General features: G+C 33.3%; 2 protein-coding genes across 4 annotated transcripts; both read right to left on the reverse strand.

Moving 5' to 3' along the window:
• Positions 1-2,020: 2,020 nt before the first annotated feature.
• Positions 2,021-8,810, reverse strand: LOC114422113 (protein PAT1 homolog). 2 transcript variants are annotated; one of them, XR_003668625.1, is made up of 6 exons: positions 8,374-8,810; positions 7,444-7,574; positions 7,169-7,225; positions 5,282-5,345; positions 2,527-4,835; positions 2,031-2,420 (listed from the first exon to the last, which is right to left on the reverse strand). XR_003668625.1 is itself a non-coding variant. In XM_028388320.1 (5 exons), exons 1-5 carry the CDS (start codon positions 8,462-8,464, stop codon positions 2,695-2,697), a joined length of 2,484 nt encoding a protein of 827 aa, XP_028244121.1. In that variant the 5' UTR covers positions 8,465-8,810; the 3' UTR covers positions 2,021-2,694. The 2 variants fall into 2 exon arrangements, 1 of the variants encoding a protein (XP_028244121.1); XM_028388320.1 differs by having other exon boundaries at positions 2,021-4,835.
• Positions 8,811-11,608: 2,798 nt separating this feature from the next.
• On the reverse strand, positions 11,609-20,128 carry LOC114422115 (protein PAT1 homolog 1-like). 2 transcript variants are annotated; one of them, XM_028388321.1, is made up of 5 exons: positions 19,734-20,128; positions 19,078-19,220; positions 18,839-18,895; positions 15,910-15,973; positions 11,609-14,688 (listed from the first exon to the last, which is right to left on the reverse strand). In XM_028388321.1, the coding sequence occupies exons 1-5, from the start codon at positions 19,822-19,824 to the stop codon at positions 12,383-12,385; spliced, it is 2,661 nt and encodes an 886-aa protein (XP_028244122.1). In that variant the 5' UTR covers positions 19,825-20,128; the 3' UTR covers positions 11,609-12,382. The 2 variants fall into 2 exon arrangements, with proteins under 2 accessions (XP_028244122.1, XP_028244123.1); XM_028388322.1 differs by lacking the exons at positions 18,839-18,895; positions 19,078-19,220; positions 19,734-20,128 and adding an exon at positions 17,236-18,031.
• Between the last annotated feature and the right edge of the window lie 3,065 nt (positions 20,129-23,193).

Consider the following 23,193-nt stretch of genomic DNA (forward strand, 5'->3'; position numbering starts at 1 on the left):
CATTTTAGAATTTTTGTTGCTAGTTTAAACAGTGATTAATTTGTTCCAAACAAATCTCTTTTTATCTTTACTAATATGAGGAATTCTTCAAGAAGTTTGCCGAATTTTGAAAAGCACTGAAACTGGCGTTTTCTGCTTCCATAACTACTGTTCCGCTGTGCCTCACTACTAGGACGTTCACACGCAAATCCCTCTCCTACATGTTTTCTAGTATTAACGTTAATTGTCATTTAGGATAAAGATATTAGTGATGGTGTTAAAATAGAGACTTGCAACTCAGAATTGGATCCAATAGTGGTTGAGAAGATGGAAGAGATCAGGCATAATGGAAAAGGATTCGTGAGGCATTGAATTGGAATTGAGAATAGGATGAGTGTATTTAGCAAAATTTAGAGAATTAGCAAGTTTTGGAAAGAAGAGCAAGGATGATGAGTGTTTCAGTTTCAAGGAGACTGCGGTCAACCATACCCAACAAGAAAAGACGCGTGAAAGAGAAAAGGATTTTTTTTTTGTTTTATTTTTTTAATTAGATAAAAATACATGGTTATCCTTTGTTTTCGGCTGGTGTTAAATAAAAAGATAATGACTTTTGTCCAATTAAAAGGGGCATGTTGCTATTGTACTCTTTCATAAAAATGAGGGGAAGTTTTACCGTAAATCCATATACACACACGAAGAGATCAAATTACTCTAAGAATAATTTTAAGGGTGTGTTCGGATGAGTCAATTTAAAATTTTAAAAAATTTTAAATTCTAAGAATTTCAAATGCTTCAATTTAAATTTCTTTATTTTTAAAATTCTGTGTTTAGATACTATGGCTATGTTGTTGAACCAACTTGAAAAACCTCATCAACTGGTTCTTCTCCTTCAGCGAAAGTTTCTTGTCTCTGAAAATTGCTCCTCGAGAATCCGACACGTTAGCCAAACCCGCGTTTGCTTCATAGACAAAGCTCTCGTTGATTCCTTTGAACTCCAAATATTGTGCCGCGCCCGATTTCATCAACAGATTGATCGTCTTGTCCGCGAAGAACAATGCCCTCAGACCTCCCAAATCGATGTTGCAAATTTTCACTGAGAAACACAAATTCATCGCAAGTTGCGATTTCCACATCGATGCAGAGGGGTTGGTGGACGAGATCGACAACAACGATGTCGTCAAAATCAGAGGATGTGACGACGGTTGCGACGAAGGGGAGGGAGTGCGAGGAAGTGAGATAGGAAGTGAGATTGTGAAAGGAGAGAAAAGCAAAGTGACTATCGTAGAAGGAGTTGGGGTCGAGATGGAGGATGGTTTTGCCGACGGCGAAGGCGGTGACTGCAATGATGGATTCGATAGGGCAATGCCGACGATGATAGGATCGAAGTTGACGGGATCAATGGAAGGATAAGAGAAGACAATGATGATGAGGTACGTGGAGATGAGTTTGAGAGAGAAAAGTTCAAAAATAATTTATAGAATTTTCAAATTCACTCCTTTGAAGTTAGAATTTGAAATTCTATTATTTCAACTAACTAAAATCCCTTTTAAAATTCAAAAATTTTGAATTTTTTTTATTAAAATATCCAAATAGTTACTGAATTTTCAAATTCACTCCTTTGAAGTTAGAATTTGAAATTCTATTCTTTCAACTAACTAAAATCCCTTTTAAAATTCAAAAATTTTGAATTTTTTTATTAAAATATCCAAACAGTTAGTTTTGATAAAAAAAAAAGAATTTAATTCTCTATAAAAAAATAGATTACCTAATTAAATTACCCTATCTAAATACTCTAAAAGAATTAAATTTCATCCTAATTATTTATTCCCTTAAATCATTAGATCTTAAAATAATCAATAGTGAAAATAAAGAGTAACTCTTGTGATCCCTTTGATGAATCATATGTAAAAGATTAACATTTCACTGAAAAACATGATCGTTCTAGTACAGAAGTCAGCAAAGTCTAGAACCATCCATCACATCTCAAAAACAACATTTGCATTACTTTAACTATTCCAAAATTCCATATTATTGCTTATAATAGAAAAACATTAAATTGAAGACAAAACAACATGGGGCTAACAACAATAGAGCAATAATAGTCCAATTGACTTGAGAAACAAGAAATGATGATACAAAACTACACATCTACACCAATGGAAAAGAAGAGAAAACTGAAACCATGAAACTAGGTTAACACAATTTATTCTTAGGCATGCCAATGCCACCTTGCCGACTGGTTAAATTGGTGCATCCCATCCTACTTCAATTTGGACACATGATATCTATAAAGGTCGATATGGAGTATGAACACAACCACAATCCCATGCCTGTATGGTAATAATAAAGGAACATGGGAATCCAACTTAAACACCTAAAGCCTGGACACACTACCCACTACTTTGCTCTAGAAACCACAAATCGAGCAACAATAAGCTCCCCTGTCAAAAGAAAAAAAGACAAGACAAGAGGAACAAATCAAGCCAAGTCTATCATAATACACAAAGGGCCTGATTGCAAATTTATCACAATGCTACATGGCATTACCACAATATAACAAGATATGAAGCGGTTAAAACTTCCAAGGTAGATGCATGCACCCGGTCCTTCCACATCAGACTGCTCCAAAGATATTAGACACACAACAGTTGTCCCTGCAAAATTTACTGCCGTAATTTGAAAAACAGTTCCATAGATGAATGTCCAATTATCTAATTAACTCAGGACTGACTCTGAGTTCACATGGTGACCTTGATCCCCCGAATTACTATTAAATCCAACTACAGGAATAGAGCGCTGAGCAAAATCAAGTAATTGTTTTTTCTGGCGGTCATCAGTGTGAGGTAGACTTGCACGTAAGAGCTCAACTGGCATTTCCCTACTAATAGCTCTGGCAACATCTGAACCAATGGAAGCCATATTTGGTGTCCCTTGTATAAGGAATGATTGCATGACACTATCATATTTATTCACACAATACTTGGTTAGAAGGCCAAAGAATTCATCAAATGTAGCCTGCCAAAGTGAACGATTTGCAATATTGTAGTTGCTAGCAGCATGAGGATCAGTTAGAAGTTCAGTTGCCCTCTCAAGCACAGACACTAGAATAAGGGAAGCCCCATCTCCAGCAGAACTTCCAAGGGGACGTAGGGGAGGCGGCTCGGAAGTATAAACAACTGCTGCTAGACAAGCACTTACTGCACCTAGATCCATTTCACGAATGCACCTCGAAACAACCCTCGCAAGGTTACTTATAGTTTCTGCTGCAGCTGGGTCGGAGGGAAGGCCACCAAATAAGAACCTTAAATGCCGAAAGATGGCCATGCAGACTATTCGCATTAGCTCACCACCAGGAAAGAGCAGTTGAAGATACCTAGCAAGTAGCTTTCGACCCTTGGGTAGAGAAACTATCCTGAGAAAAACAAAGTCATCTTTTGCAGCAAGTGTAACCGTACGTCCATTCTTTCCCAGTGGATCAACTAACTGAAGCGAGGTAGCAAGTCCTTCCAGAAGACCTTGCCGTTTCCGTTTTAACACAAGACCACCATCTTGAAGCTGATTAAACTGTAGGAAACGGTCAATATCATCTACGTCAAGAAGAAGATAAATACCATCTTCAATTGTAACCCTAGCTGCAAGCATTGGTTCCTGTTCAAGGGGTTTCTCTGAAATGCTTTGCTCGGGGCTACCTGCATGAGAGGAATTGGGAGGATCAACTTCCAGTAGAGGACGGGGCCTGCGAATTGATGAGAATGGAACCCTCCCTAGTGCATCAACCTGAAGAAAAGCATGTGGTTCAGCATTAGAAGAGGGTCGTAGAGGGAGTTCCTTTATTTGAGCTGGAGAAAAGTGATGCCTCAATTTAGCACCAGAAGACTTTTTTGCGAGACAGCCTTGGTGGTAATAGTCATCAACATATGGATCATTACTGTGTGTTGCAACAAGCTGCATTCTAAGAATATTCTCAATTTCCTCAATAGACATATACTTGGACCTAAATCGGGGCCATCCACTATTGCTTCTCAGGCTACCCATATCAAAACCCTGTGGGGGAAACCGGAGATTCTGTCTACCTAATTGAGCTGATTTTGGCATTGGATCCCTCATTTCCATCAGCCCAAGCATCTGGTCATATTTGTTAATCATGGGTAAACCTGATGAAATATTGGGATGATCTCCAGGATATAATCCTGCCTGGTTTACCAATTGATTATGTACTATCTGATTAAGAGGGGAACCAGTAGGAAATTGACGCATGTTTCCACCAAAAGGTGGCCCATGGTTTATTCCACTCAACTGTAATGCAGAATTGGGGAAATGAGATCGATTTGGTGGTGATAGTGCCATCTGAGCTCCCGTAGCATGATAAGGAAGGTTTAAGTGGCCTGAATTCTGACTTGGAGAAGCCTGATGAGATCTACCACCAGGTGGAGGATAAGAAGTAAATGAGGAGTTCGGTACCAAAATTGGTTCACTAGAAAAATGAGGAAATTCCTGCTGCTTGTCAGGATATAAAGATGTTCTATGCAAGGGCCTTGACTCTTGTAAGTGTGCAATGGTGGAATGCGGTTGTGATGACCATCGTTTGCCATCCTGATTAGTTTCCGTACCATACAAATGCTGATCAAACCAGTTGGGAGCCGATTCACTAGGTTGGAGCTGGTGATGTTGCTGCTGCCTTTGCTGCTCAGGATAAGAGGATGTTCTGTACAAGGCCTTTGCTTCATGTAACTGAGAAAGAGAAGAATGAGGCTGTGATGGCATTCTTCTGCCATCCAAAGAACCTTCATTATCATAAGCATTCTGGTCATACCAATTAAGAACATCATCCTTGTGTGCCCATTCAGCCGCAGAATCTGAACAAGGTATAAGCTTATAAATTCATTTCAGCGGAAAAACATTGCAAACATTGACAAAGGACGAAAACTTTAATCATAAAACATTTACTCATGAGATAATAGTTTGGAATTGTTGGCACTATAAAGTGGGATCTTGAAGCCAGATTATCTGTAATAAGCTTGATGCATATGATTTATATTCCCTAGCTTGAAAGGGAGTATTGTATATCATATTATAACCAGTCAAATCATGCTGAGGATATCCTTAAGCAAATCAATTTTTGTTCACTTGTCAAGTTAAACAAAGGCCACTCCAATTTAATCTATTCCAACTTTCAAGTATTTAATCCTAAATTCTAACAGCTTGGTTTATAGCTTACACACTTCACATAAACCAAGCAAAAAAGGGGCAGTATTATTTTTTGATATAAAAATGGTAAATTCTTTACAATTGCTTTACTCACTTTCTCTCGATCCCTGTTCACCAATAAATCCTGCGCCTTTTGGTTCACTTACAACCTTGTTCAACTGAAATTAAAGCCCAAAAAAAAAACTTAATCTTCATATCAGTAACATAAAGCATAAATGAGCATTATTATCAAAATTATAACAAACTGAAAGCTGAGCACACAAGTAACCCAGTAAATAAAGATAAAAGAACTAATTTTTGTGTTGGAGGCAGAACTTATTAGCTTAGTTAATAAATACAGTTGAATAAGCTTGAAATGTGAAAGGAATCAAGTAAAGTAGAGTAGCCTTTTATTTAAACAACTCTTGTACTTTCCTCCTTCTTTCACTTTCTTTTTTCCAATTTTCCTTTATGAGCAATAACGGGTAAAGTCCCAAAAGTCTAAAATCCCTGTATACATGTTTGCATAATATAATTTTCTCTCACGTTTTTATCCAATAGAACAATTTCAATTTTCAAGTATAAATGAGCAGTAAGTTGAAATTTTATCCATATATCTTGCTCAGACTAATAAATTTAACCAAGGGTAGAAAACTTTAATAGTCTGCCAAGATTTTGCAAAGGTTCTAAAAAGATTGAAGTAGCATGACCCACACCATACTGAGTCATAGGAAAGACATATATGATTTGGATTTAACAACAGAAGAGATTGTGGCATACTACTCATAATGATTTTTCTCTCATTTTCAAGAAGGCACATGTCATAACAAGGAATCATAAAATAACAATGGGAATAAAATATACAAATTTATTAAGTACCAAAATTCCTATGAAAAACAGTCTCTCCATTTTGGGTCAGATCACATGTTGGACCAGGCCCAAGATGAAATTCAAACTACTTTATAACAGAATAAAACAGGATCTACTGATTTCCTATCCCATACAAAACAATAATATCAATCTCATTTTTAATTCCCCACCCCCTATTCATCACCTGAATACTATTTCAAAAAAAAATTTGTTCAATTGTGGAACTTTCTTAGCATATTTCTAGATAGTTGTCTGGAATAATATCTAGCTAGCTAGGTAACCTTTATCCCTTTCCTGCTTCCATCCTGCATGATTCTATCAAACATCAGCAGCACCAAAAAAAGGTCCAGGGACCAAGATTCTATATGTACTATCTATGTTCATTATTTATTCGAGGAATCACCTGTATTGTCAATATTTTAAAGTGTGGAATTGGTATTAGAAGCAGCAGCTAATGCTAATCTCAAGAACATTGCTAATATATGATATGCTTGTGGAGAATCAAATACTAGAAAATATGGTACAATTTAACATATGAAAATAATCTAGAAAGTAGAAACCACTCTTCTCACTTGTCAAACTTAGAAACACCAACTCTCTATCAAAATACCCTGGTCAACAAGCCTAGAATCACTAAAATGAGAGTTAGCACACAATAAGAATATTACACTCAAGCAAAAGATCAAGCTTCTTACGTGATACCTCAAACTAATTTAAAAGCAAAACCCATCAATATGAGAATATTGAGAAACAGGACCGAACCCATTTCTTGTCTCAGCTATTTGTCACAGGAACATTGAGAAATTAAACAATAAAAAGAAAAAGAAAACAAATAACACTGAACAATCTGGTAAATTAGAGGTTCAGAAATATCAATAATAGTAGAAAATCATTTTTTACTTCTTTCTCCAACACAAGCCTTAACTTATATACACGAATCAATACAGGGTTACTTTGTTCATATTACAAACAGATGTTTTTTATATATTATATAAATATAAATAATTTATCAATTCTTTAATGAGTGCAAGAACATTGAGATATTATCAACGTGACAATATTCAGTCACTTATCTAATTAAAATCTCAAGCTTTCAAAGAGAGAATGGTATATCATAATTTGACAGCCTTACCTTCCAAAAGGTAGTACTCAGATCATCAATATCTGAAAGAGATTTTAAATTGTCAGCCTGCAAAGTGAAAAAGTTAGTTGATAAAAAAATTTCTGGCATCATATCCATAAAAACGACTAACGGTAAATATCCGTTGATTTTTAGGAGGGGTTGATTTTTAGGAGGGGCGGGGGAGGGGGCAGAGATTATGCCAAAAGCATAGGATTAACACATTTATATTTCAAATTATTCTATAAAAAATTGAACTTAAAATCAAAACAATAGTGGACATTAACCTCTTCTCTATTGAGAATGAACTCCTCCTCATTAGACTCAAGCAAACCATCATCGTCATCTAACCCTCCCAACTCAACTTCTTGAACAGCAGTGTCTGAACCGAAAAATGCATACTGTGATGCATCAAAAACTACATCATAGAAAAAAACAAGTTTCCACCATTAGAAATATTTAACATGAAAAGTACAGGATGATGCACTGTTGGACATAGCAGAGAATTCCCATGTGGCTGAGACACCAAACATAACATCAAGTCAAAAAAATCCACTAGTAAGACAAAAAAAAGCTGAGAAAAATGACATAGTAATCCTAATTTTGAAAAGCGTGCAAATATCATTGGAAGTGCAACAAGTCTTTCATTAAAATGGAAAAAAGGAATGTTATTTAAAATAATTTCCAATAACAAAGCATTGACACGTGACAAAACTGCTCTTAACTCAGCACTATCTGGATTTGCAGCAAATAAAACGGCATTACACAGCAACCAAACACTATGGTCATCAACTGAAGCAGTCAACAACACCACACCCCAAAAGATGTTAACACAAAATTCCAATTCATATGGAATAATCAGAGCATGTTAAACTTTCTAGAATTTGCAAAACTATCAGCTATAGCTGAAGGTTTTGGTTCAGCTACTCAGCAGGCCATGTAAGAACTTAGAACCTTTAGCTTAAAAGGATGCTGTGTGAAAACTGAAGATAACAACCAATCAACAATAGAAATTCAAAAATAAGAACTTCGTAAAAACAATAGCAAGTAAGTAATATTGGATCAATTTTCCTAAAATTCAAATCAAATTAGTGGTTAAAACAGACCAGATCTACATAAACAAACTGAATAAAAAAAACACACAAAAACAAATACCCATCAAAGAAATGGTTAGGCAAAATGGAAACAAAAATTGAATCCCAGAAGATGAAGCAAACCTGTGGGAACATTTCCCAGTTGCCTAAGATCCCCTGTCTTGGGAGTTCCCCCAACATCGCCCCCAGTTCCAAACCCATCCGTATCCACCATGAAAACAGAAAACCCAGAAAGAAAAGCAAAAAAACTCAAAGAGAAAAGAGAACCCAATACGAAAAAGTTTGAATCTTGAAACACTATTTTCTTTCTTTGATTAAAACTTGAAACTTAAACCGAAGCAAAAGGGGAAGAAGAAGAAGAAGAATATCGGTGCAAATAATTGAGCAAATGAAAAAAGGATTAAAATTTGGATCAAAGCGAAGGAGAAGAAAGGGAGACAGAAGATAAAAGAGAGAGAAAGGAGAAACCCTACAACTACAAATACAAAGGAGATATTGATTGAGATTTATTTGAGAATTCTTTTTTGTGCCCAAAGAACCCTAAAACAGGAACCAGAATACGACTAATCTATAATCAATCATCAATCTATCTTATATATATATATATATATATATATATATATATATATATATATATTCCTTTCAAATAATTCAATTAATATTAATAAAAAAATTATATTTATTTTATTTTATTCTATTAAAATTATTTAATCATTACATTAAATCTTAAATTTATTGATATAATATATATTAATTGATTAATTCAAATTAATTAATAATTAAAAACTTTATTTATCATTCTCGTAATAAAACAATTAATATTTAATTATTTTTGGAATTTTTTTATTTTTTTATTTTTAATTATTTTAATTAAATAATTGATGTCAGGTAACAACTAAAATCAGTTTTGAGTGTATACGTATGAAATGTTCAGAAAAAGAAAATTGTCACTCATAATAAAATTGTTTCCATGAAAGATACTTTTACTCGTACCAAAGAAAGATAGACATTGTCATGTTTATCTATGTACATTTTTTTAAAGTTTGAGATAAAACACTAGTAAACTTTTTCGTTTTTTTAAAATAAAACGTTAAATTTGATATATTATAAGAATTGTTTGTTATTTATTGATGTGTATTTTAGTGTTAGTTTGTTAGTTAAAATGGATGTTTGTCTATATTTTGGTTTCTTTAGGAAAATATCGTGGTTAAGGAATCAATTTAAAATTTGTTTACAACAATCCTAAATGAGACTAGTGAGTTTGCATAGAAATTACATGATAAAAAAAAGTAAAAAGATAGAGAAGTCCAAGTAAAAATATATACCAAATAAGGAAATCACATTTATTATTGGTAAATGTATATATACTATACAACAACAACAACGCCTTATCTCACTAGGTGGGGTCGACTACATGGATCAACTTCCGTCATAATGTTCTATCAAGTACCATACTTCTATCCAAATCATTAAGTTCGAGATCTTTTTTGATAACCTCTCTTATAGTCTTTTTGGGTCTTCCTCTGCCTCGAATTGTTTGTCTTCTCTCGATCTGGTCTACTCTCCTCACTACAGAGTCTACCGGTCTTCTCTCTACATGCCCAAATCACCTAAGTCTATTTTCCACCATCTTCTCTACAATAGGCGCTACTCCAACCCTCTCTCTAATAGCTTCGTTTCTAATTTTATCCTGTCGAGTCTTACCACACATCCACCGCAACATCCTCATCTCCGCTACACCTACTTTATTCTCATGTTGACTCTTGACCGCCCAACATTCTGTTCCGTACAAAATCGCCGGTCTTACCGCAATCCGATAAAACTTTCCCTTTAGCTTGATCGGTATCTTTGCATCACATAACACCCCCGATGCTTTTCTCCATTTCATCCATCCTGCTTGAATGCGATGATTCACATCCCCTTCAATTTCCCCATCATCCTGTATTATAGACCCAATATATTTAAACCGTGTGACTTGAGGGATAATATGATCTCCTATTTTCACAATAATTAACATTTAATTTAACTATTTACAAATTACTATTTTTAAATAGCACTTTTATAATGTAGAGAGGAGTTTACATTTGTGTATATTATTATATTCAACTATAACAAATAATAACTATAAAGTATGGAATTTTTTTGATGTGTGTATATGTTTGAGATTAATTTTTAGATGATTTTTCGTCTTTCCTAGTAATATTAATGTTTTCTAGTAGTGCTTCAAGTAGCAAAAATGACTCGTGGGAGCTTTTTTTGTTGGGGGAGTATATTTTTTTTTGTCAAAGATTATATTTAGTGTAAGTGATGAAGAAAAACACACATTTATTTTATCGAGCACAACATGAGAAAGAAGACATAATAATAATAAAAAAAACCAACACTTAAACATTATTTATTTTATTCAACGTGATTTAATCTTTCATCCTATATATCTACATGATTTGAACCTAGACACAATCTTTTCACAATAAGTTTTTAAAATAAATTGGATAAACTTACAAACCTTACCTTCCCTCCACATGACCTAACATTCTAAATTTTAAATGAAAAAAAAATATAATTTAAAAATTAAATAATATCTTTAAAATCTAAACAAATCATAAAACTAAAATAATATCTTCTAAATCTAAATAATATTATAACGATTTGAAATTACAAATTTATCTCCAACATTAAGTACTTGTTGATTTAAAGAGTAAATGTATGCAAGTAAAAATCTATGTACTTTTTCAAAGAGTAATTTACTCTTTAAATTATTGAGGTATTTTTATCCTTTAGCTTGACAAGAATGCATAGATTGGTAGAATTTTTCATTCCTATGCACGGATGTCGTATTGGAATTCCAATCAAGAATCGGATCTTTCCACCCAAAAAAAATCATGAATCGTATCATATTAAGAATGGTAAGATCCATGATTAATAAAAAAAAATATAATGTTAAGGCTATTTTCGCTTTAGTCTAGTCCTCTTAAAATTCCTCTTAAAAATATAATGTTAAGAAAATATAATGTTAAAAAAATATAATGTTAAGGCCATTTTAACTTCTATTCGTGTTCGCTGACCTAGACAAAATTATACATGTTGATAGATGCAACAATGGTATAAAATAGACATCCAAATCCAATAGCCATGTCAGCATTTAACTACATCTTTATGGCAAGGACCAATGGCAAAAAAAAGTATAATAGGAACAATGTAAAAAAATCCCTATATTACAAAGTTAATTACACCATAAAATAAAAATACAAGGCTAAAACACTTAAGAAGTTAGAACAGATATTCATTAAGCCTCCCTAGTCAAAATAATTAGGTACCAAGCAGCCTGCCTAAATCATTTGCCAAAAAATCATGCAAATTTTCAACCATCCATCATCAAAGTGGCCACTTAATTATATTTCCAGATAGGAAAAGGAGCAAGTGAACAACGAACCTCAGCAAATTTCCAAAGAAAACAATGCCAAAGTCAGAGAGAGAAACAGTGAAGGAAAAAAACTAAATACTCTCATGTTAGGGAATCCATAAGAACACATATCTACAAATTGACAACTCAAGTGCAAAAGATAAATTATGCAACAAGTTCAACATGACTTATTCTTCACCAGTGTTCCTTTGAATGTCAGCATGCCATTGCCAACTGGTCAACCTGTGTCTCAGTGAAATTTGCACCCCCTCAATGGCCCTTACCGTTTCAGCAGAACGGTTCTATCAAAGATATGATGAGTACAACCCATCCATCCCCATCCTTCTATATATAATAAGGAAACATGGGAACCAAATATGTCCTAAACCTGTACATGCTAACAACTACTGTGTCCCTACCAGCCACACATAGTAACAATTATATAAGCTCCCCTGTCAAGAAAAAGAAAAGACATGAGGAACAGATCAAGCCGGGCCCGACATAAAAGGCCTGATTGCAAATTTATCACAAAGCTGCACATTATGACAAGTAGACAATTAAGGGTGAGGCAGAAGCCTCCATCATAGATGCAACTCGGCAACTCGCACTCTCCACATTTAAGATTTTTCTCCAGATGTACTTGAACAGATCCAAGGTTGTCCTTACGACATCGGTGTGATCATCAACCTGAAAACCATAATCAACAAGTGAACTTCTGATGTAGATCCATCAACTTAGCACTGTTTCTGAGTTCACATGACCGCCACTACCCCCAGTGTTGCTGTTAAATCCTACCACAGGAACAGAACGTTGAGCAAAATCCAGCAATAACTTCCTCTGGTGCTCGTCAGTGTGAGGGAGGCTAGCACGCAAGAGTTCGACAGGCATTTCTCTACCAATAGATTTGGCAGCATCTGGTCCAATGTCATCCACATTGGAGGTACTTTGTATAAGCATGGATTGCATGATACTATGATATTTATTCATGCAATACTTAGTGAGAAGGCCAAAAAATTCATCAAATGAGGCCTGCCAAAATGAACGATTACCCATATTGAAGTTGCAAGCAGCATGTGGATCAGTTAGAACTTCAGTAGCCCTCTCAAGAACGGATATTAAAACAAGGGAAGCACCATCTCCAGAGGTGCTTCCAATGGGGCGTAGAGGAGGCTGCTCTGCAGAACAAACAACTGCAGCAAGGCAGGCACTAAGAGCACCAAGATCCATTCCTCGGACACATTGGCAAACAACCTTGGCAAGGTTATTTGTAGTCTCTAAAGCTGCCGGATCTGAGGGGAGACCACCAAATAAGAATCTTAAATGACGAAATACGGTCATGCAGACTATCCTCATAAGCTCACTTCCAGGAGGAAGCAACTGAAGATACTTTGCAAGGAGCTTACGTCCCTTGGGAAGAGATACCAACCGAATGAAAACAAGATCATCCTTAGCAGCAAGCCCAACTTTGTGTCCATTCTTTCCCAGTGGGTCAACAAGTTGAAGTGAAGTTGCTAGTCCTTCCAACAGGACTTGCCTTCTTCGTCTTAAATGTGTTCCACCATCTTGTGGCTGATTAAACTGTAGGTAACGATCAATATCATCCACATCAAGAAGAAGACAAAGACCATCCTCAATTGTGACTCTAGCAGCAAACCTAGGTTCCTGCTCAAGAGGCTTCTCTGAAATCTTTTGATCAGAGCTAGAAGTGTTTGGAGGGTCAACCTCAAGAAGAGGGCGAGGACAGCGAATAGAAGAAAATGAAACCCTCCCTAGGGCATCAATCTGAACAAATGAATGTGGCTCAGTATTAGCACGGGATCGTGGAGGATATTCCCTTATTTGGCTTGGGCAAAATGGATGTTTTAACTTAGCCACATTAGGTTTTTTTGCCAGACAAGCTTGGTGGTAATAGTCATCTACATATGGGTCATTACTATGAGTCACAGCATGTTGCATTCTAAGAATGCTCTCTATTTCATCACTTGTCATATACTTGGACCGAAACTGAAATGAACCACTGTCACTCTTTTGGCTACTGGCATCAGAACCATGTAGGGAAAAACGAAGACTGTGTTTACCTTTATGAGTTGATTTTGGTTTATGATCTCTACCATCGGTAATTCCATGCATATGTTCATATTTGCTGATTACAGATGAGCCAGAGGAAGGGCGGGGATTGAATAAATGAGACTGGAAGCCTGATAAGTAGCCTGCAGATCGCTGACCAGGATGATGCAGTCTATGCTGCTGTTGTTGTAATTGAGTCATCAAGTGAGGAGCTACTGATCCATTATGAAGGTGTAATTGTTGCTGTAACATATTATTAAGGAGATTTGAATGATCTCCAGGATACAACCCTGCCTGGTTGACCAATTGATTCTGTATTCGCTGATTATGATGGGAACCAGTAGGAAATTGGCGTGTGCTTACACCAAAATGTGACCCAAGATTTAATGCACTCGGCTGTAGTGCAGAATTAGAGAAATGAGAACGATTTTGAGATGATAGCACCATCTGAGCTGCTCCAGTATGATAAGGAATGTTCAAGTGTCCTGTACTATGGCTTGGAGAACCCAGCTGAGATAGACCACCAGGGGGAGGATAAGAAGTGAATGAAGACTTTGGTACCAAAATTGGTTCACTAGAAAAACGAGGAAGCTCCTGTTGTTTTTCAGGATATGAAGATGTTCTGTACAAGGGCTTTGATTCTTGTAAATGCGCAACAGAGGAATGTGGCTGTGATGACCATCGTTTGCCATCATGATCATGAGCAGTTTCTGTGTCGTAAATATGCTGATCAAACCAGTTAGGAACTGGTTCACTAGAGCAATGTTGGAGGTGGTAGTGTTGCTCCTGCCTTTGCTGCTCGGGATAAGAAGATGTTCTGTACAAGGGCTTTGAATCATGTAAATGGGCTAGGGAAGAATGAGGCTGTGATGACCATCTTTTGCCATCTGTAGAACCTTCACTATCATAAGCATTCTGATCATACCAGTTAATACTATCTTCCCTTTGTGACCATTCAGAAGTAGAATCTGCATAAAACATAAAAATATCAACAAATCACTCAACTAAAAAATATTGCATATATTGAAAAAGGAGGAATAGAGTAGAGGTGCTAAAAACCCTGGAATACATAGTTAATTTGATAGCAAGACACATAAGTGACATAACCCCATCTTAAAGCATAATTATGAAGAGAATTTTACACACACAAGACCAGACCTTCTGAAAATTAAAGATACTAGAGGCAATCCCTCAGATGAAATGTCACATATAGCTTACAACTACATGCCCTTCCTCAATTATTAGTGTGATTACTACATAGCACAAGGAATTTTAGTAAACTTACTACATATTAAGTTGCCATCACGTTTGCCAGAGGAAGTTTTCTACTTAAACACCATCAAATAAAGGATAAGCTTGTAGCAGAAACCCCACTCCCTATCCATTAGGCATAGAAAAGTTGTACACATGCTATCACAAGTTGTAAATATATGCTTGTATTCATGATTTTATACATCCCCCGGTCCATTAGCATATGCCCACTAACTTAAGGTAATTTGCAATATTTGTCTATTGGAAAATAATATAAGTTGTGGCCTTGTAGGTGTGTTTGTAAATATAAATATGCCATGCTAAAACACTATTTAGAAGCAATATATAACCATAGAGTATGATAGTAGTATTGAGTCTATTGACAATGCAATTCTTACAAAAAAAATATAAAAAGGATTGCTTACATGCATCAATTTTTTTCTCAGCAAATGATCAAAATATAATAAAAATCTATAAAATAAATTAATAATTATAATTATTATTAAAAACGGAAGCACTTGATTTATTGAATCATAGTTTTCCCACAGCTCATGAATCACTATGTCTATTAACCTCATAAGAACTAAAGAGTAACAAATAGTGTATATTCAAAAAATCTATGGATATCTGTTACACTTGCACATAAACGAAATCACAAGTTTTCTTGCCATTAAAAATCCATTAAAGAGTGAGGGGGGAGTCTAATCTAGATTAAAAGTGCCAAACTGAAAGTATAAATCTGATATCGGATATCCAAATTCCAAACAGATAGTTTATAGTTTACACTTAAACAAGCAACACATCAGAGTATAACGGAAAAATATTTATTAGAAATGATAAATAAATAAATTAAGAAAGATAAAAGCAAAAGATATATTATTTTTATTTTAATAAAAGAAAGAGAAAATTGGTGAGTTCTTTACAATTGTTTTACTCACTTTCTCTTGATCCCCGTTCACCAATAACACCAGCACTTCTTGGTCCACTCACGACCTTGTTCAACTGAAATGAATAAAATAAAAAAGATTCTTAATCTTTGTATTGATTTGCATTAAGCAGAATTAATAACCATTCATGGAGACAACCAGACAAGCAGTATGATCAAAATCATAAAAGACGCTGAATAATAAAATAAGTACAGGTGGGGCATATATAATGACAATATAAAACAACTACTGTGATGCCAAAAACAATCAAACAAGTTTGAAATGCCAAAGGAAGCAAGCTAATCATATTAACCTTTCATTTAACTACCTCTTCCACTTTTCCTTTCCTTTTTCTTTAATGAATGAGAAACAGCTACATTTAAAAAATTAATGGAGTTACCAACCGCAGGAACTTATGTGCCAGTAAGCATAAAAAGGGAACAGAAAAAACTAGTATGCTGCACAGAGAAACTTAGAAATACACTATAATACCGACAGGCTCCATTAATGTGGTAGCACAAATAACTTTAACCAACAACTTCAGAAACTCAAAATTCTCAAAAATCTAGAGCCTTTTACCAATATAGTTTCTTTTGGTATTTTTCTATAACTTTCCAACTTTCAAGGTTAATCACAAGTGCAAAACAATTTGTTTATTACACTATGGTTCAAAAGCGGGGGCAGGAAAGGAGGGATTTTAATAAAGGGGGGCTGAGGGAAAGGGGAGGGGAATGAAGAAGAGGACCACCTTGTTTAGGGCGTATGGTTGAAGGGGAGGCCGAGAGTGAGGGGTGGAAAGGGGCCCCTTATTTGGTTTTTAAGAGGAGACGAGGGAAAATAATAGTATGATACTGTTAGATCCTTATAAGTATTAATGGAAGGGACAGGAAAGGATATAAAACCTCATCAAAAACTATAAACCACTTTCTCTCGCTCCACAGCCCCCAATACTAGAAAGTGGACAAAAATGGGGAGGGGGGGGACTTTTTTAGTCCCCTCTCATTTAAAATAGAATAAAAAAGTTCACACTATTTCTTTCCACTGATCCAAACAACTAAAGAGTAAAGAGAATTTTTTTCCACTTCTTCCTTATTTTTATCCATCCAAACAACACCTCTTTTCTACTCTATTTCCCTACTATTTCTATCCTCCCTATTTCTTCCCTTTTTTATTTCTTCTCTCTCTATCTCACTTCTGATCCAAACAGAGCAGTCTTCCAAAATTCCCCTTAAACCTCAAAATTTTCAGCTGGGTCATGGCAGAGATATTTTAGTGATTTTCATGAAGGTTTTCTAAAAGAAAACTATACAGATTTTTTCGTATCTGAAATGAACAGACCTCTTTGTGTGATGCTCTGCCTCCTGTGTTTGATTCAGGCTTCTTACCCATGTTTACCAGCCAGCACCTGCATTTTCTGGCAAGCACATGACTGTTTCCGGTGAATCCAGATTCTGTTTTTGTTTTCCCCTTATGTTGCTTTGTCTGCCTGCTCACTGTCTGGCCCATTTTTCCGCCCTTTTTCTTTTTTTCTCTTTTTAGTGTGTTTTGTTGTTTCTAACAATGTTATCAAACTTAGACAGGCGATTGACTCAACAAGGGTACTGGATTGATGGCTCACTGGTCGAGCTGGTAAGCCAGTGGTTAAAATTGTATGAAGTAGTATAAATTATAATGTAAATAGTTAAGCTTAGGTATATGTTTTATCTTTGCCATATGCATAATAAATGACTATCATGGCATAATGGTGGAACTTCCCATTGCAAGCTACACAGTCATGGGTTGATTCCTAAGGATGCCATTTTGCATTTTCCTCCTTGCACAGAAGTGACATTGACAGAAGCCTACAGTGAGTTATGCATTATAGTGACAGGACGCATGACTGCAGAAGCAGGCCAGCTGGCCTGATTTTCGTTGAACCTAACAGAATGGTTCAGTTGGAGACGGTTCTTACTGATTGAATCCAGTTCAAGGTCAGTTTGATGAAATCAAAACCCAATCCAATAATAAAACTTAACAGGCCACAGGTCCATTTCCCAATCCAACTGGCCGGGGTAATCTGGTTTCAATAACAGTGGTTTCTGAATTCATATTCAATTTTTTTAATTACAAATGTTTCATGAATTTTGAGCAATTTTAAAAAAAAATAGCATTTATATGTATGCAGTTACAGTATTACTAATTAGTTAATTAATAAATACTATTATGTGTAAAAATTTAAGAATCAAATAGCATGTGCACTATCCCACTGTAATATTTGTGATAAAGTATAATGTATTAATTTTTATTTAAAAAGTTATCAAAGTTTATTTTGGTCCCTCCTTTAGATGTTTTCTGGATCCATCCCTGATGTTGAGTGCAAAACATATTATGAAATCTGTCTATACATCCTGCTCAGACCAAAAAAACTAACCAATGGAAGGAAACCAAGATAACCTTCCAAGTTTCTGCAAAGATTCTAAAGTTGCAAGATCCATGAAATATAAACACACAGAAATAACAAAGGATTTGGATTTAACATCAGAAGACATACTAGCCCAGTAGCCCATCACTTATAATATTTTATTTTTCTTCATTTTTGAAGAAAGCATGTGCTGTACCAAGCAAAGGAAAACTCACTATGATCAATGAAGAATAAAGGGTAGTCAGTTAAAAAAAACAAATAAAACTGAACAATCAAGGAAACCAGAGGTTCAGAAATATTATTTAGTGTGGAATATTCACTTTTTTCCATGTCTTAAATCATATTTGAAGCATTGCATCAATCATATTGCAGAAGCACAATTCCTTTTTCTCTAAAATTTATAAATTCAAACATGTAAATTTTCTATTTTTAAATGCATTAGCGCAAATTAAGAAATTATCATCATCGCAAAATTTGTCACATCTAAAAAAATCTCAAGCATTAAGAGAAAGCATCATAATGGTGATTTAAAAACCCTACCTTCCAAAAAGTGGTAGTAAGATCATCAATATCAGAAAGAGATTTTACATCCTCAGCCTGCAGAGTGAAAGTATAAGTTAGTTGATATGAAATTTTAGCACTGTGTCTGTAAAGAGCTGCTGGACTAAAAGCATAAGCTCAACATGTTTATACCCAAAAATATTATAACCAAAATTTGAAATCAAAAACAAAAAATCGTCGTCATAAAAACTAAGAAGATTGAAAATTAAGTAATTAACCTCTTCTCTATTGAAAAAGAACTCCTCCTCATTAGACTCAACAATAGGCAAACAGCCATCATCTTCTAACCCTCCCAACTCAACTTCCTGGACAGCTTCTTTACCGAAGAATGCATATTGCGATGCGTCAAAAACAGCACCTTCTGCAAGACAAATAATTCCAGTCAAAGACCTAACAATATCTCAGAACAAAACTTAGATATGTAAAGCCAAGGAAAATAGCAAACATCATTGCAAGTACAACAAGTTTATTTCACTCTAAAAATTGGGAAACACATCAATGCAAATAACATTCTTTGACCTCAATCATCAACAAAGAGTAAGCAAACACACTACACAATACAGAGAGAGGTTATGCAGTCATGAAACACTATGCTCAATCAACTAAAGCAGCAAACAACAGCATAAACCTGAACATAACAAAAAATATTCTCAAAAAAAAAAGAAACTTAAAAAGCTTCATCATTAAGCTTCTGGGAGCTGAAGCTGAAAACCAAACAACCACCTTGAAATGCATCTTAAATCTTTTCCCATAATTCAAATTAAAACAAGTGATTAAACAACACCAGATCTACAAGACCAAGCTGAATCAAAGAACACAAAAAAAGACACCCTTAAAGAAAAGGGTAAGAAGAAGAAAAAACGAGATTTGAAACCTGAGGAAACATTCCCCAATTCCCTAAGATTCTCTGCGTTGGGAGCGCCACCAACACCACCCCCACCTCCAAACCCATCCATATCCAGCATAAAAACGAAGGAAGAACGAACCCCAGAAAACAAAAACCGCGAAAGATCAAAGATTTAGGGAGAAAAAGAGAATTAGAGAACCCAATGAGAAAAGGGTCGTTGTTCAAACTTGAAAGAAACCCCCTTTTTTTCTTCTTCTGTTTTTCTCAGAGCGAGAACGGTAGAACAAAAGGGGGGAGAAGAAGATCTGTGCTGACAATTGAACACATGGAAGAAGAGAAAAATGGAAGAAAAAGAAGAAGAAAAAAAAAAGTTTGAGATTTGGATCAAAGAGAAAACAGAAAGAAAGAGAGAGACAAACAGAGGAGAGAGACAAAGAGTGAGAGGAACCCTACAAAGGAGATATTATTGAGCCAAATTTATTACAGAAAAAAAAATTGTTCTTTGCTTTTGTTTTTTATAATTTTATTATTATGTTGCGTAAAAAGCAGGACGAGAACGGGACATCTTGGCTTCGGAAAAATTAACTTTGGACAACTAAAAATATTTATTTATGAATAAAATTTGAATAAATGATTGATTTTTTTATTGGTATAAAGTTGTCCAATTAATAATTATTTTTGTTTGGATGTCAGAGTATATAGTAAATATTTTTTACCAATATAATTTATTTTATACCAAATATCAATCAGGATTTTATAATAAGTGATTTTTCATTTTCCTGTCTTTTTTTAATTTTCTTATCTTATTTCTTAATTAAATTTGAATTTAGTTTTGATAATCGCGCTAATATTACATGTTATTAAAAAAAATTGTTCAGCATTAAAAAATATATAATGGTAACTTTAAATTTAATATTAAGTATAAATGCATATCTGAAATCTGAATAGTATTTATAAAAATAATAATATATTTAATGCCGTAATATAGTAAATAAATTTCATATTTTTACATAGTAAATATGATTTTTATTAAAAATATAATTTTTTTATATTTATATTTAATTATAGATTTATATATGGTAAATTTGTTAACTATTATGATAATTATTTTATAAAATGTAATTAAAATGATTTCTAATTAATAAATAATGTAAAAAAAGTTGTTTTAAAAATTAATGTGAAAAATTTACACCAATTACATATGAAAATTAAATTCTAATATGTTTTTATCAATTTTTATTTGTTTCTTAGTATTTTTTAACTTTTCTTAAGTTTAATTATTCTACAAGTATTTATGATTTAGTTTTATATTATAAACTGGGACATATTTGTTTCAAATTAAAAAGTGTTTTTGATGGGGAAAAAAAAGATGATAATTGTTTTTCTAGAGATTTATATAAAAAAAACATAAGCTAATTTTTTTTAGTTATCATCATGAAAATTACTTCTAAGAAAAACAACATTTGTTTTTTTAAGAAATTATTGAAAATAACTTTGGATTTTCATTAGATTTTATATTTTTTTGTTTTTAATTATTTTGAAAGTTTTGAATAAATGCATAAAACATTAAAAAAATGAATTTAAAAAAAAAGTATGTTTTTCTTTTTATGGAGAAAAAAAAGTTACAACACGCTTTTTTTTTAAGAAGTTACAACACGCTTAAAATACATAACTTCACTCCCACGTTCTGTCAATTAAATATTCTAATTATTTTATATTTTCTTACGCTACTCTCGCAACTAGTAAAAAAATAGTTACATTAATAAGTAGGCTTTGGAATTATTTTTAAATAAGTCCTTTAATTATTTTTTTAGGCCTTTCAATTAAATATAAGTAGGTGCCTGTAATTAGTTTATGACTGGTTGAAATTACCAGAATATAACAATTTATGACAGTTTTAAAAAAATTGAAACTCAATTAAAAAAATTAGATGATTAAAGATTACTAATTTAAAAATTCTAAAATAATTAAAGAACTTACTTAGCAATTTAACCTAAATGTTTTTCTCTCTCAATCTTTTCAAGCTATTTTTTATTAGTTTTTATCACTAAATTGAATTGCAATATTTTTTTAAAAAAATCTACAATTAAAATAACTGTATATAATAAGCTAAGTTATTTATTATAAATCTAAAATTGTATTATATAGAATAAATATTATTTTTATACATTTAAAATTCATAATATTATTGAATATATAAGTTATACTATAATTAAAATTTATGATAAATATATATATATATATATATATATATATATATATACAATATTAGACTACTTTTATTAACTTTACAAGATAATTATTTCTATGTCATTTTGAGGAATCAAAGTCATAAAAAAATATACGGTAAGAAAATGCAACTAAAAAACATGATTACATGTAGTGGATTATTGATTTTTGACGTGGCTACTTTAATAATTATATCAAGTCTATGTGTCTAAATGAAAAAAAAAAGTCTTATGTGAATGCATTTATTAATTTTGGTATGTAGAATTGTAACGTTAATTATTCTCTTAAATTGAATTAGTATATGTTTTTTAACATCGGATCATTAATTAAGAAGTTGACCAAAATATCTTTTTTTTATGCAGTATAATAAACATTTTTCTTTTTTTAAAACCATAATAAACATTTTTCATTTTGAAGGGACTGTGCGTCTGTGCGAGTAAATTGATAAAATCAGCAAACAAGCTTTAGTGAACAATGAATTAAAATTTGTCTAAGGGAAACAAGATCAAATAATTTAGGATTTATTATTTTTTCCCCTAAACTTATTAATACTTGCATGGGAAGCAATTCTAACACCATTTCAAGGGAAGAAATGTCATAATAGGTGGTTGCTTATAAAAAAATTGCAAAAACACAACAATATAAAATAGACTTCATATGATTTTTTTTTTTTTTACTAAAAAATAGACCTTGTATGATCTAAAGTACTCTTTATGACTTTTATCATATAATCTGGTGTACTCTTTTTCACTTTTACCATCCATCGGTATTTTGTATATATTAACTTGAGTGTGAAATTCTTGTAAATACTAAAATTTCATGCAAGTCAGATTGAATTAAATTTGATTATGTTTGATATTCAATCTAGTTAAATTTTCGCACATCATATAGATTTGAGTATTTTCATTGGCATACTAAATCTAAATCAAACTAATTATAAATGGGATAAGTCAGATCAAGATAATTGGACTCAAATATTTTTTTTTTATTTTGTAAAAAATATTTTTTAGAATAATTTATTTTTGTCTAACTCCTTATAAATATAGAATGACAGCATGTCTTAAAAAAAGATAAAATTAAAACTATTTGATTAATAGAATTAACCGTTACAATGTTAGTAAATATATATTTTTAGCATAAAAAAACATAAGCAAGGCACCTAGTAAATACATCATAAAAATTTGGCTTATGCTTGTTCAAGTATATTCCATTCAAATATTCCATCTTTAAGATTTGGTGTTGAACACATATATTACTT

The sequence above is a fragment of the Glycine soja genome, chromosome 8 (genome assembly GCF_004193775.1).
Source record: "Glycine soja cultivar W05 chromosome 8, ASM419377v2, whole genome shotgun sequence".
Classification (NCBI taxonomy): Eukaryota; Viridiplantae; Streptophyta; class Magnoliopsida; order Fabales; family Fabaceae; genus Glycine; species Glycine soja.

Excerpts from the sequence above, each read along its gene's own strand:
- LOC114422113 (XM_028388320.1), bottom strand. The coding sequence starts at position 8,464 with ATGGTGGATACGGATGGGTTTGGAACTGGGGGCGATGTTGGGGGAACT. Across the intron at positions 7,575-8,373 it reads ACTGGGAAATGTTCCCACAG|TTTTTGATGCATCACAGTAT; the intron begins GTTTGCTTCATC and ends TCTATGATGTAG. Across the intron at positions 4,836-5,281 it reads TGAACAGGGATCGAGAGAAA|ATTCTGCGGCTGAATGGGCA; the intron begins GTGAGTAAAGCA and ends TACCTTGTTCAG.
- LOC114422115 (XM_028388321.1), bottom strand. The coding sequence starts at position 19,824 with ATGCTGGATATGGATGGGTTTGGAGGTGGGGGTGGTGTTGGTGGCGCT. Across the intron at positions 19,221-19,733 it reads ATTGGGGAATGTTTCCTCAG|AAGGTGCTGTTTTTGACGCA; the intron begins GTTTCAAATCTC and ends TTTGTCTTGCAG. Across the intron at positions 14,689-15,909 it reads TGAACGGGGATCAAGAGAAA|ATTCTACTTCTGAATGGTCA; the intron begins GTGAGTAAAACA and ends TGTTTTATGCAG.